We start from the raw sequence: 15,415 nt of genomic DNA on the forward strand, positions 1-15,415 counted from the left end.
TCTGACTTATAATCTCTCTCGTGGTGAGTTCATTTCCCCTGCTGGTTCACCTTCAAACCAGCACAATGATTAACTGTAAAGAGTCTTCCAAATATTCTACATGGATAAGCATATCAAAATTTGTAATGTTTTCACAACTGACGTCTCCCAGTTCTCTCGGGCCTTATTTCAGACTGCATGCATTCTATGTTCAGGAAGCACTATTGCAATACATCTAGATAATATAATTTGTTCCAACTTTGGTCTAGATGACTTGCATGTTAAGGAGCCCTGAAGACTTGGAAGCACACCTGCCAGGAATCGGCAGCGATCTTCTACCGACAATACAGGCAGAGCATATGCTGTTTCACATCAAGAGCTAGGGATAACTGAGTGAAATTCATGAAAAGCATCTGTTATCTATATGGTACCAGTCTGCATTTCTTCCCAGTTACAACATTGCATTCTTCAGTCAAAAATGCAACTACTATACTGCATCCAATATGATTTATCCTGATTGAAATTTGAGGAATAATTTGTTAATATTGATTATTGATGTCCTATCTTTCATTATCCTAAACACCAAATGATTTTCAACAGCAAGACTGAAAATGTGCAAAATCTTTTACTATGTGCTATAACTTGAAACCTTCTGGAAAGGCTTAGCATGTTTATGTGCAAATAAATCACACAGTACTGGGAAATGTTCCTGGATGGTCAAACACAATCATCTGTACTAGTAATCTGTTGGCCCAGACCCTGGCACACTTTTCATTCACACTAATTTTATACTTTTTCCAGGCAATTACTAATTATGGTGTGGGAATAGGACTGTTGCAGGGACCATTCCCAATAAGCAGTTTGCTTGCAGGCTCTTAAGACACTTGAGTGTTGACTAGCATATTTGTGTACTCTTCTCTGCCAGTTGGCCACAATGATTGGGAACTTTCCCAAGCACGTTTAGTTTACTCCTATAAATACAGCTTTCCATTTCCCTCTAATGGTGTCACAGCCTCCATTCCAACTCCGCTACCTCTTCCGTTTTAGCTTTGATACATTATGCCTATCTCCTTCTTGTTCCATTAATAGCAACTCTGGAAATGGGCAGTAACAGTGCAACACAGTAATGTTTGACATGGGATTGCTTGGGAAGATGATCTTTGTTTAAACTGAAACAAGAAACAACTGAGCTGAAGCAAAGTCTTTGAAAAGGTATCCAGAAATGAAGTTTGACTGTGGCTTAAAATAGTAAAGCTTATTTTTAACTCTCATGAGAAGAGATTTTTTTTAACCATGGAACTCGATCAAATATGTCATTTTTAATTTAATAGCATAATTTAACAGCATTCATTGTTCCAAAATGAATATTCTGTACTTTAATAACTTTTAACCATTATTCATTTTAAATGCATTAATTGCAAAAATAAAATTGCACAAATTAGGAAAAATTTTTGAAGGTTCTTGTAAAGCAAAGACTACACTGGTTAATTTAATATGTGAACAGTTCAAAGACATATAAAGCAATAAAATATCTTTGTTAGCTTGCACATAAGCCAAGTTCATCTGTTCAGATATTGAGGCGGAGTATATGTAATGGAAAATTATGGGGAGATAATCGTGAATGAGTCATTAGCAATTTTTTAACAATAAAATCACAAGTTTTATTTAAATTGTTGACTCATCTGTGATTTATTTTCCCAAATGTTCTGTCTTGCTTGTCTGTCAAACCACATCCATGGTCATTTTAATCTTTTCAGTTCAACAGGCTTTAAATGTAGAAAACTGCTCTGCCATTTAATGAAATACCTTTCTTGGTCAGCATCTGAGTACTCCGAGTTAGAACTGTATTTCTGCTGGTCTAAATTGGTTGGTATGTCACCTTTTTATTAAAGGTGTACTGTCGTTCAGTCTTAGCAAACCACAGTTAAGCACAATCTACGTGCTGTTTTCCATGAGCTATCTCATGGATAGGTTGGGGGTCTTGGTAAATAGGAGTAGGAGGAAGATAAAATGTTTCCTTTTGATTTCCATCTGGTTGTGCAGAGAAGGAGCAAGATATATTCTATCATGGTAAACTACTATCTGGAGATGTAGGGACAGATAGTTTAAATGATTAGGGGTAAGAAGGAATTTTTAAGTGAAGAGAGGCTGTCAGGATTAGCACTGTTTAGTTAAAGATGAAATAAACTACGATATATTTATGTAAAATGTCACTTCTATAGAGGGGCTACACCAAATGTATATATGTGTTCTCTTAACAGAAGAGAGGCTGGTGGGTGAAGAAAAAAAAAGCTGATGAAGTCAAACAAATTATATTCTGTGTATAATTTTTCTATGGGTGTCTTTCCCACAAGGTATTGCTGAGAATACATACTACATCAGACTCAGGAAAGGACTAAACTTTTACATGGATGATGCAGATTAATTCTGTAGTTGTCTTGTGCCATTTCTTTTTTCAAAAGAAAATTCTTCTTAAAGCACTACAGTTAGGAAAATCTTCTACACATGACAGATACTCTGATTTTATGATACCATTAGCCACAGATGTATATATTTTATATATATTTTAAGCTTGTTGCTCTGCAGTTTCTAAAGGATTTTCTATGCCACCTTAATAACATACTAATTAACATTGCTACTGCTTGATGCTAATCAAAATTTAAGGCTGCAGTATGAAATTATATGAAACTAAACAAAATTCTGTCTTTGAACTGCAATAAATGTCTGTCATGTTTATTTAATGTATGTAAGAGATGTGTTCATGCTGCAGTGAACATAAAATAAGCACAAACACAGTGCTAAGAGTTAGGAACTGCCTGGCCTGAGGTTGCTATATTATTTAACCTTGCAGATGTGATTTGACTTGTTCGTGTCAACTATGTCCTTTCATAAAACATGAATAATTTTGCAGTCAATTTTGCCATGCTTGATATTGCTCTGTACTTTAGTCTGGGGTGTTAATATTGGATGTGATTATAACAGCAAAGTTAATCTGAATGTGACTGTGATTTTGTTGCTGAGGATGTTGCTTTTCACATAATTTATGAAAGTAGAAAATTTCATAATTGAGATTTGTGTGAGTGTGGTTTTGTTTCACGTCATTATAGAAATAATTATTTCTAATAGTAATTTTCCTTTAGATGAACTTAATCAGTTGTGGGTTTTTTGTCATTGATTATAATATCTTCTTGTCATGTTTTGATAAGTTGTTTAACATTCAGTTCAGGCTCCCAGGGTAGGATTCACTGCACTTAACTTCAGATATCTAGAGTGTAGGCATTTCTGTCTTTACTGCCTCCCACCTCTGTGGTATGATTCATCTCAGATTAAAATAGACATCTAAAATAGGTCGGAAGCAGTGCCCCTTGAAAGCGCTTGTCTTTACTGACTGTAAAGGGAACCTGTGGTAGCACACAAGAGACACTGACACTTACACTGCAAATAAAGCCCACCCCCAAGACACTAGTGTTCATTTGTTCCGTTGCTTCATGAAAAAAAAAAGGAAAAGCTACCTTTCCTTAGCAAGGAGCTTTCAATGGGTCCTTGCTCAATAGCAGCCACATAATTCTCAAGCTTTACATCTGCCATCATTCCACCTGAGACTCTCCACGGACAATGTTCTTCTTTTGATCTAGTATCTTTACAGTCTTACCACTAAACTTTCAGCTTTATTCAAAATGAGTTGTGAGTGCAGAACACCAGGCAGTAGTCATTTGCTACCATGCAGATGGGCCAAGGTTTTGTTTAAAGATGAGAGTGGTACTCTGTCAGTATCACAGTGTTTAATTTAGATTTCACTACCTCTTGATGCTTTTGTCAAGTAGCTATTTTTCCTGACCCAACTATAGGTTTTTAGACCATCATCTTTAATAATAACTGTTCGTTCTTTATTTATATTGGCACGCATTTTTAAATTATCAATCCATCTTCATCTCTATTTTATAGGTAAATATATAGATTAAGCCCTAAGAATGATAAGAACATGATATATATTACACTGCTTACAAGTTCATGGTACCTTTTAGATTCATGGCAAGATAAATTGTGAATAATGCTGCTTAGTCATTTGCATGATGAATATTGAAGTCATCCTGACTGAATGCAAACAGGAAATACTTTGGTTTTTCCTATGTCCTAGAAATAAAACCTCACTTACCTAATATCCTATCCCACCTTTTTTTGTTTGGTTGGGTTGGGGGGGGGTGTGTGTGTGCTTGGTTTTGTTTTAAAAATATGTTCAATAAAGAATAAGGGTGGCTATTGTGAAAATTAAGTGTTAGAAAGTCCATTTGGGGGATTTAGCGAGTTTTGAAGCCATACAACCCCATGATTGGAAAAATAGTGGATATATATTTTTGCCTTTTAGCTTTTCTTTCAGAATTTTCAGAAAGATAAATAGGATGATTTAAAATGAACCTTAAATCAGCATTAATCAACACAGTCTATTCTATGATTACCCAAGTCTGAATTATGAAGTAAAAAATTAAAAATATTTAATTTTATTGGAATTCACATTTTCTAGCACTGGAAAATTATCTTGCAACTGCATTTGTATATCATGATTTTCTTCCCAGGGAAAAGCAACATTTGCTTCTACTTAATACACAGTTACTGGATCATTCTATATTTTTATATTAGATTTTAAGGGGAAATGAAACTCTGCTGAGTCAAGAGCTGGAATAGCCATTTGCCCTCAGGATGGTATTGACTGTTTCGTTCTATAATCCGATATCTTCTCTGTTGGAAAGAGGATTTTAGACAGTATCAGTACACAAACACTGCCACTGCACTTTTAAAAGGGAAAATGGTATCAAGAGGTTAAGGACAAGCACAGAAGGAAAAGGATACATTTTTTAAGAGGTTGTTTCTGCTTTCTACCATGACTACTTACAAGGCTGTATATATGACAATGAAGACATGTGCACTATAATGAAGCATTGAAAGTCTTTTCAAGCTAATATATTATTACTAACTTGTGAGCTGTACTTAAATAATAATTTTTAAAAAACAGTAGAAGGTTTGATTGCTTGTCTCTGGCTATAAATGGGAATCTGTAGAGGATTACATTTTGCAAATAGAGTCAGAGCAACAGGTCTGACATACCCAAACTTGCTCAGTCACTCCAAGTGCTTGGCCCTTTGTGTGTACAACAGTGAGGCTCAAAACAGCATCAGCAGGGCTGATGTGACTTAAGAGACCCTATTCAAAGACTGAGAAGCCTTGAAAATTAGATGAAAGATATCTTTATTTAAACAACTGAATTAATGACTGGTTTTGGAAGTATGACTGTAAATATTGTTCCCTTGAATAGTCCTTTAGCAGGTTCCAATTCCAAGGAATCAATAATATTTCAAATATTTCAAATATTACACAATATGAAAGAAGTCATGATTATGCAGTTTTTTGGGTTTGTTCTGTTTATTCATTTTTTTCAGTTTGTGTTCATTTCATTCAGAAATATATTCACTGACACTATGGAAAAATTTTTCAATTGTAATAGAGAAAGAAAACAGACCTCTTTTTGTGAAGGCCCTGATCTCCACAAACTTTATTCAAGTGAGTATATCCAGTTCCCATGTAAAGTAGGGGACTAATTAGTCAGGATTTTTAGCTTTTTATTCAGTTCTATAACTTCTTGCTCAAAGGACAAGTTTAGCAACTTGCATCACTCATTAAGAGAAAAGACACTTTCCAGATGGAGCAGAAATAGATATAATGACAATGACAATTGCCTTGGCACAAGCTTTCTTTCTACATAAAATTTTGCTACTCATTTTCATTAATAGTTTACTCTCTGAACATGTTTTATATTTGCAACAAGATATCTCAGTGTATGCAAAGACTGAAGATTAATTGCCGTATAAAATAAATGAGTAGAATGAAACTTAATAAAAAATACTGTTAGGAAGAAAAAACATTCTTTGAAGGAACAATAGGTTAGAGATGGTACCTATTCATAATGAACTGTGCTAAGTTGTAGTGCTTGAACACGTTATCTCATGTTTGTATCTCCTTTTGTCTTTCCATCATAGGCTCTTATCCTATTTTTATCCTCATGATGGGGAACATAATGTAAGATGTTCACTTAAAAAGAGAAAGCTGCTCTGCTGAGGATGATACATAGACAATGATTATCATCTCTTGTGTTCTTTCATACTTTCTCTCATCCTTAATGTACTGTGATTCTTTCAGTAATGTACATGGTCTGGATTCTGAATTTACTGGTATGAAATGTCTCCTATTTTGACCTGGGGTAAAGGTTTATCATCTTTTTCAGTCATTGATAGTTGGAGACCAGAACACTTTAAACATTAACAGTTTTCAATTTAAAGCAAAATCAGGGTATTTTAAGCCAGAGGAGTAGTGTGTCATATGATACTCCCTCTATATTGATGTCTACAACAGCAGATAATAAACATCAATTTAAGTACAGTGTTGTCAATTTTGGAAGCTTACTAGGGTTTCTGTGAGTCTGTGATAAGGTCTAGAGGTTTATTTTGAAAGCTCTCTTAATGTTCTGAAAATCACGCTCACACCACTCCTGGAGAAAGGTATGTTTCTTTAACATGGTTTTTCCTGATAGAGACAGAAATGAGAACAATATGTGATATAAAGTCCATGTTTCTGGATAATTACTTTCATAATTCCATAAGAGCTAGTGATTTAAATCTTAACTCGAAACACCTGTTTTCTACTGTACTACATACTCTGAAGAGAAACTGTTTCTCAGAAGCACTAGCATATTAAAAAGCTAAGTGTGTTGGTCAATTTTAAAAAGTGCATCTTGTCTCTGCAGTCAGAGAGAGAAGGTTTTGTATTAACGTCCCTGAATTTTCAAAATACTCACATAATTTTCTGAAATATGCATGTATGTATCTCTATATGCCTTCTGTTTTGATGTGTAACTTACTGGGTTCTTTAATACATATACCTCTACATATCTCAACATATATCATGAGTTTTGTACCTACTGTAAAAAATTGTAGGGTACACATAAAAACCCAAACAAATAAAAAGTTAAATAAATTATCAAAGTGAAAATTTTGAGGAGTGGTGTCTAATTAAAATGCAAAGTCAACATAATGCATATGATACCGATTCAGAGCTTGATAACTCATATGTTTGAAGGTAATTGGAACTAAATCCATCTCAGAAGCATTGCCACAACTCATACCTTTTAAACATGCAGAATTTTTTCCTTTTCATGTAGGAGATGGTTTTTTTGCTCCACTACAATTCTCACTTCATGGAATAATTCAATCATTTCTTGAAAGATTCATTTTTGAATGGGGATTACATTCTCTACAAGCCTTTCTACCACTGAGCTGCAGTTACGGTCTTTAGGTCTGTTTCTCCATTTGTCCTGTTGGGCCTGTTCAGTTACCTTTATTCTGTTCTGTTTTCTGCCTGCTTTCAGTACATGTTGCTTTATACCCTGCTTAGTGGATGTTGCATTCAATTAGACATGGGAGACCTGGTTTCAGCTCTTTGTTCTAAGGAGATTGCTGAATCCCAGCTTTGAGGCTGCTGGCTTTTCTGAAATATGACTCTCTTTAATTGTGAACATGCATTCTGCCATCTATCAGTTCATGCTTTACTGAATTTACCTATACTCTAACTGATTCCTGACAGGAAGCTAGCTTCACATTTTTCAGAAAAATGCTTCTTTAAACAAAGATCTTCAGCCTGTTTTGAGTGTTGCATCAAAATGATACTCTGATTGCATGAGGATCCTGCAAGAGCATGGTGTTGGTCTGTTTTGCCTTGAGGTTAAGGAAAATTTATAGTCATAACTGGGAGCATTTTCTTTTAAGATAAAGGTTAGTGGAGAGATAGAACAACAGTTATGAACTATCCCATGCCTTCTGTCCAGATCTGTACTGATTAGTTAGGGAGGTGTTGTGCCGGTTTAAAGGTAAACCGGCAGGAGAAATGAACCCAACACAAAAGAGATTATAAGTCAGAGTTACAATATAACAACAATATTACAATAAATGCAATGGCACAAATAGAAATTGGTTTTAACTCACAAAACCCAGAAGTATGACCCAGCACCCTGGGGCACAAACACAATGGTGTTTGTTAGCCCCTGTGCTGAACCCCACGTGGTTCCTCTAAGTCCAAAGTAAAAGGAAGTGAAAAACCTGTTGGTGCAGCTGACGGTTGCAGTCTGGTGAAGAGTGGTGGTCACAGTTTGGTGAAAGTGGTGGTCTCCTCCTGTCAAGGTTCTGGTCCTCCTCTGGGTCTGATGAGTAGTTCCTAAAGTCCCCAAACCCCCAAAATTGTAACCCCTCAGGTCCAAGTGAGATTGTCCAGTACCTCCCTCAGGGTGGGGAGTTACACAATGAAGAATCTCACTCTGTGAGTCGTAGGATATTTGGAATCACTGATGGCCTATTAGCAGACATGACACCTCAGGCTGGGTGTGGAGGTGTAAACAACTTGCTGGAAGGGAGCTATCACAGCTCTTCTCTCACAGGTGTCTTTCACATCCAGCTCACACCCTGAGGGGTCGGGTGTGCCCTGGGCAGCTGCTGCAAATGGTCCATTGTTAACAGTTCATGGGAAATGAATAGAGAGTGTAGAATACATAGCTTTTGTCACACCCACACAGTGAGAAACTGATTCCAGTTGTTGAACTAGGGCAGGTGTGTTTATTGAAACTTTAGTTCAGGGGTAGGGAATGGTTGGGGTTTTTTGGTGGTCGATTTTTTAAGTGCAGATTCCTGTACCTAGGCAGGAAAGCCAAAACAGATGAAAGATCAGAAAGCAGTATTTTAAAAAGCATCCCTGGTAGAAATGAGGATTAAAAGTTGTGAAAGTTGTAGCAAAAGAAGTTCAAATTAATAGATATGGTTATTTAGTAGTGAAAGTACTTGTCTATGGGAGGAATGTATGCGGGATTTTGCACATGAATTCTTCAAATTGTGAATTTCGTGAGGAGACTCCAAGGCACATTTCTATAACCTTTCAGGGCAAACCATTTTAAGTACCCAAAAAAGAAACTTTGTTTGTTGCACTGTGGAGAAAAAACACCTGCTTGGTGGGCATTGTAAAGAAGAAAATAACTGCTCATAGTAAAAGCTTCTGTACTCAGATTATCAACAATCTGGTATCTTTCATTTGACCAGTTGAGGGGCTTTGCAAATACAAGCATCTAGATTTTCTGGAAGAGAACTCAGAAGAGGGGAGAATAAACTGTAATCTGAAATGTATGTCTTAAGAAAATGTTTCAGGAAGTAGTTTTGCTTTGATTCGGTAAATATTATAGAAGCCACATCATGGTAATTATAAGAAAATGTTAGATATGTCTAGGACCTAAGAGGATTTTTTCTCTTTGACTTACAAAATTTGATTATTGCAGTATGCACCACTCTGACATACACATTTAAACAGACAGACATCTCTACATCTTTTCCAACTCCTTTCATAGCCATTTTACTTTAGAAGCTGCATTATCTTCAGTTGCTAAAAGCCTTAAGATGAAACAGAATGAAAAACAGAGGCAGCCTGGCAACTCACCAAGCTTTTAGAATTTTGACAAGTTTCCCTTTGAAAGTACCCTTTCTTAAGTGGTTTCTCTGTCTGTCTTTTAAACATAATGAATAAAATACAAAGTGCTCAATACAACATGTAAAGTTAACTTTACCCTTTACTGAAATGCTACTTTTCAATTTTTGTAAATGGAACACTTATTTTTTGTTGCTAAAAGATGTCAAGTTCTTGGAATATTATGTTCCTTAATATCTTCATGTAGTGAAAATGATCCGTGTGTGAAGAAAAGATGCAATGAATGCTTTTTAGATGTTCAGTGCAGGTCTTCACAAGTATTATCAGCCTTTAAAAAGTAACTTTGAAAACATCTTATGTATAGCTAATAAATTAAGCTGTAGGTCTGTATCTTTGCAAGTCTGTAGCATAATAACTCTCAAAATAAAATTCCAGCCTTTCCTAAAGAGAGATTCAGACTGAAGATAAGAATATAAGAATTAGAAAATAATGAGAAAATAGAAGCTTATATTTTGTATCGTGTTTAAGCTGACTATAACTGTAAACAACCTCACAATTATTTATTTCTCCCTATTGTTGTCAGTATCAGCGCAAAATAAAGGAAATATAAAAACCTACAAATTTAGAGAGCATAGTTTCTTTTTTTTCTAGACAAGACAGTCAAAACAAAAAAAACCCCCACCTGTGTGTTATTTAAAGCGAGTTGGTATGTGTTAACATAGCTGTCAGCAACTGAAGTGATAAAATTATCATTGTTAACAAATACAGCTATAAACTGAACACAAGACATGCTTCACGTTAGACAGAAGAGGTCCTCTGTTTTTCACTGTGCATGCTTGCTCAAAATGAAACTGTGTGTTATTGGTTAACTGGGATGCTTAGCATAATCACTTTGCAAGGCTGTGGTGGAGGGAGGTGATTATCACTGAGAACAGATGGGCAGGTCCAAAGCATTGCCAGATTCTGCACAAGCTCCATGTACTGTAGGTTCTAGCTCTCTTTTCTTTGGCATTTCTAATTTTTATTCATTGTGCATATTACAACGGGCTAGCTCAGCTTGAGGTCAGGGAGCAATGACCTTACAGTTTAGCTCACAGATATAGGAGTGAAGAATTGAAAGTGCTGTCACTGTACATCTGAACGGGTGGGATAGACTGAATTCTGTCCGATTGCCTCCCTAAATGTATAAAAGGATCTGTCTCTGAGCTTAGCACTCCACTCTGCATCTGTAGCTCTCTGTGGATTGTATTGTGTGTGACCAGAAATGATATTCTCGGATATGAACACTGTCTCTGCCTCTCCCAAAGTGCATCCTCCTAATGGGACCCGGTTTTATACTTTTCAGGTAAGTGAACTTTGATAAAACTGAAAGGTTATTAAACAATAGACAAACTATGAGTAAGAGTAGCTAATATGTTATGAAGCTTAGGTGTTCATTAGTTTTGTATAGGTAGGAGAAAATATGTAAGAAATCAATATTATCACAGTGAGTTTGCTGCCTTAAAAAATCAGCATGTAATTTCTCCTGTACTAACACAAAATTACAGTCATTATGATTTTGGTATTGATTGTTTTTCCCAATAATATTAACATCTTACAATTAATTAGATTTATGGTTCTTTACGTAGACCCACACTGTCTTTCTGTTTAATTCAGATAAGCACTCTTTTGGCATTATCAGAAATTACAAACTCATATTATGCAAAATAAATTTTTTAAACTTTCTTTGTGTACCTGTCTGGATTCTTTTATACTAATCCTGAATGTAATTTCATGCTAGCTGATGCTTAATTCGATTCATATGAATAGTAATGCTGCATGTGCAGTTGATAGAGCAGCAGTCTATTGTTAGGATTATATAGGTTCTCAGTTTTAAGTCAAGTTTTGCCTCAGGTAAATAAGCTTGTATGCTTGCTTAGCTAAAGGTAACAATGCATTATATGTTCTCTGTCTAAATTGCAAACCAGTCTAATCACAAACATCTTTCATTATCATTTAATTTTAAGAAATTTTCAGTGCCTTGGCTCCAAAAAACTATGTAATCCTACTTCAAGATTGAACAGTAATAAGAAAACCCTCACACACACCCCTGCCCCAGATGGTCTTTACAGCACTTTGGCCCTGCAGGGCAATTCAAACACTCCACTACTTAAAGTGGCAACAGCTTTTTCAGCTCAGTCTCTGATACAGTTAGGATTTAAATAACCTCCCTATTCCTGGTTGTTTAACAGTTTTGTTTTCATTACTTTATGCTATTGTAAGAGTGATGTCTTTAATATGTAATAAAGCCTGTTTATACTAACAGAGCAAGCAATCTCAAGCAATTAAAAGTTGATCATAAAATGCATAGCAAACTTTTTTCACAAAATAACTGCATTTCATTCTTGCCTTCTTTTAAATCCATTGTTTTAATTGTACTTGCCTTGCCCTTCTTACAGTGATGTCAAATGATAGTTGAGAGCTATGCAGAAAGAGTGGCATCCTCCTAACAGTGATGATCTGCTGATCCTGGCAGTGATTCAGAGACATGAATGCCCCAGGCCTGTTCCTCTACAGCATGACTACTTTTTCCACACACTGAATCTAAATATTCTGTGCAGCATTCTCTAGCTATACCTGATGTCAGGTATTCTTTCTGAGTGTGTCGAGTTGAAAAAGTCACAAAAATTAGGATGTTTGATTGTGATACCAAATTGAATATTTTATTCCATGGTACTTTATAAAAGTGCTAATTAAGTATATATATATTTTTTACAATATGTATTATTGCTACTAGCAGCCTCTGTGATTACAGTAGACATTGTCCCACATACAAAAAATTCTCTTTTAAAAATTTTTTCTTCAGCTGATTTTTGTGCTGAGGGGTCATTAAATAAAAAGGAAATCACAGCTGAATTTTGTGTTGCAACCTGAATACTTTAATTAAAAATGTAGATTTAAATGACCTTAGAATGTAAAGCTACTAACTCTGGACAGTATGTGTTTGTGTTCTAGAACAGCTTGGTGTTATCTGTGCTAAAAGAATTCCTGATTTTTTTTTAAAGAAATCAACTAAAGAAAGCCTGTATTGTTCTGTGATGTCCTTTTTCAAATTTTTTTCCTATTTATTTATTTATTTACATATGTGCAGTATAAAGAGTTGTGCAACAACTTTCCAGTTCTTGCCTTGGCTTCATTGTCCTTTGCTCCCTAGGTTTTGAACACCATGTTTGTGATAAGTTCTCTTTTCCTCTTGAGTTCCTTCAGTCTTCGCTTACAAATGTAGTAATTGCTGAATAGGACTTCATGTGTCTCTTGTTAATTATTTAATATGTTTTAAGTACTTTCACCTTCCTCTTTCATACCTATGTTATTGTTTCTATGGGTTATGTTGACTCTCCTTGAGACAGAGAAACCCTTTCCTTTAAATAACTTGCAAAGTTACAGCGCAGCATAATTGTTCTTAATTTGAAATACGTATGCTGGTATTTAACTTAAATGTGTGAAAATAATCTTAGCAAAAACAATGTCTGGGATATTTAAAACTTGAAAAAAATACAAAAATTGTGAGATGGGGGCCTGAACGCTGACTGATGGAGGGTAATGGGTGATTAGGCTACTGAATTAATTAAACAGTTGAATTAATTGTACATTGATTCCATAACACATTACTTCTTTCAGCAACAGAAATGGCACTGAAAGAAGCACAAAGCATGCATGCAAGTTTTAACTTTATTACCATCGTTTCACTAATGTTCTCAGGAAATAAGAGCAGTTGGATTCTAATGGCCAAGGAATCAAACAGGCCATACAGGGATGCATTTATCAGAGTGCTTGGGTGGAAGATAGCCATAGTTAGTATTTGCCAGATTGAGCTTCTGAAGATTCTAGGTTCTCCAATATCTGCCACTAGTTACATCAGTATCTGCAACTGTATAGAAGATACGTCATTCCTAGTACCTTCATTCTGCTTAGGAAATTTTTCCTGAAATTCCTCAAATGTAAAAAGCATGATTTGGTTCAGTATGTTTCCTGAACCCCCTGCTATAATTCAAAGAAGCTTAAGCTTTGATCCCTACACTGTGCTTGATTAAAGTAATTAAAATAGAAATCTGTATGAGAGGAGCTCATATAAAGAAGTTATATATTGTATGAAAGGAATGAGTTATAATGCTGTTATGAACAAGGTTTAATTTCATAATAACCAGGGCAATACCAAAGTTTAGTCCTTTGTATTTCAGTATCTCCCAGTTTCATCTGAATTTGCTTGTGCCAACCTTGGCAGACTTCTGCAGCTATATAACAAAAAGTAGTGATTTTATTTATTTTTGTATTCAGGCTTCATAGTAATTCTGATATTTGAGGTGGATAATTTAGTTTGCCAGCAGTCCCACAGTGAGCATATATCTTTCATGAACATTGTAAGCAGCAAAATCCAAGTAGTAACATTCCTTGTTCTCTGTTGGTCATGTATTTCACTGTATGTATTGGTTAGTTGCATAAAATAATGATATAGGTGGAAAATTTTGGATTAAAAAGGAGATATTTTTAACTTGATTTTTGGTTATGAAATGGGAAACATTAATTCACTACATAAGATTTTTATTAAAGCTGGTTTTGTTGGCACCTTGAGGGTTGGGCGTTTTGGTTTCTTTTTATGAAAGCATAGCACAAACAAATTTAGTTTTGAAATTTTAGATTTTGTTTTTGAAAGTTGCGTAATACTGCTTTGGTCATTTAAAAGCAACTTAAGTTTGCATTGGTATTTATCACATCCAGTAAATATTTTTTGTTTCCTTAAATTGGTTGTCTACAGTAAAACATGTGAACACTAACTTGCACAACTGAACATTCAAAATAACTTCATATTGTACATGATGTTTATTTCAACAGAATTTGAATTGAAAAAGCCTTTTTTCTGTCTTTCAGAACCTTTGCAAAAGGAAAAAAACCTGAAATATTTCTATGGACAGTATTTTTAGCTCTTATAACTTTCAGTTACTAAGCTAAACACATATCTACAGCAGAGATCTAAGCACAGACCTAAATGAGGACTAAAGGAGTTGCCCATAGGCAGAGCACAGGAGCTAAGCACATGCAGTAGAGAGAGAAAAACACGCTTGAATTGCCGTGGTACACAAGGTCTCATGGTTCTGGCTGAACCTTTAACTTTGGCATTAGCAGTATGTAGTAAGAGTTTCCATACATGTTGAACGCAAACTTTCAAAGACTTGGAAGCACTGCTAGCCCATTTTATAGTCAGATGACATTTGTGGTTTATAAATGCAGTCTTAGGACAATTAGAGTGTACTCTTTTTTGCTAACAAGTAGTGAGGTAAGGGGTGGTCTTTCCTGAAATCTTGGGAGATTAAAGCAATTTTTAAAAGTTGTCTAATGATCAAGTTTATAAAGAAGTAAAATAAGGTCTATAAAGAAGTAAAATTACTTTCTTACAAAACCTGCGGAGAGATCCTGAAATATTCATATGACATAAAATTGTAAATATACTATGAAATACTGTAAAAGTGCATTGCTGATCAAAGGTTTGAAAGGGGGTTACTGGGAAACTGGGAAACATTTCTATACATAATACATGGCTACTACCTTGATACTGATTCCTACTGGTTTTCATTTCTTAGCAACTAAATGTTACACTCCAATAAGAGTGAACTAACAGAATGCAAGCAAAAAATGTTACTTTCTGGTACACAATGTGCTTAGAACTCTGTGGGAAAAACACCATATTCTGTAAAAAATGCTAGATGCACTCATTAATTTTCCTTTTAATTTCTATATTAATAGTTTAAATCATTAGCATACCTACCCAGAACTTAGTTTATGTTGTCTATTTTGGTAATCCTGTTTTATTTTGTATATCTTATAGGAAAATAGTAAGTGAAACAAAAAGCCTCTCCCATAAGAGAAAGTATCTTGTTAGAATTTGTAA

General features: G+C 35.1%; 1 protein-coding gene across 7 annotated transcripts in view; it reads left to right on the forward strand.

Moving 5' to 3' along the window:
- Nucleotides 1-15,415, forward strand: part of PPFIA2 (PTPRF interacting protein alpha 2) — a 317,857-nt gene that overhangs the window by 94,142 nt on the left and 208,300 nt on the right. For 3 of the 7 annotated variants that reach the window (XM_071552145.1, XM_071552147.1, XM_071552148.1), the window contains exon 1: nt 10,431-10,834. The exons of the other annotated variants lie outside the window; for them this stretch is intronic. In XM_071552145.1, the coding sequence (XP_071408246.1) occupies nt 10,754-10,834 (81 nt within the window). In that variant the 5' untranslated portion in view covers nt 10,431-10,753. Of the gene's footprint in view, nt 1-10,430; nt 10,835-15,415 lie in introns of those variants that run through there. 7 annotated transcript variants of the gene reach the window in all.

This window comes from Pithys albifrons, chromosome 3 (assembly GCF_047495875.1).
Source record: "Pithys albifrons albifrons isolate INPA30051 chromosome 3, PitAlb_v1, whole genome shotgun sequence".
NCBI lineage: Eukaryota > Metazoa > Chordata > Aves > Passeriformes > Thamnophilidae > Pithys > Pithys albifrons.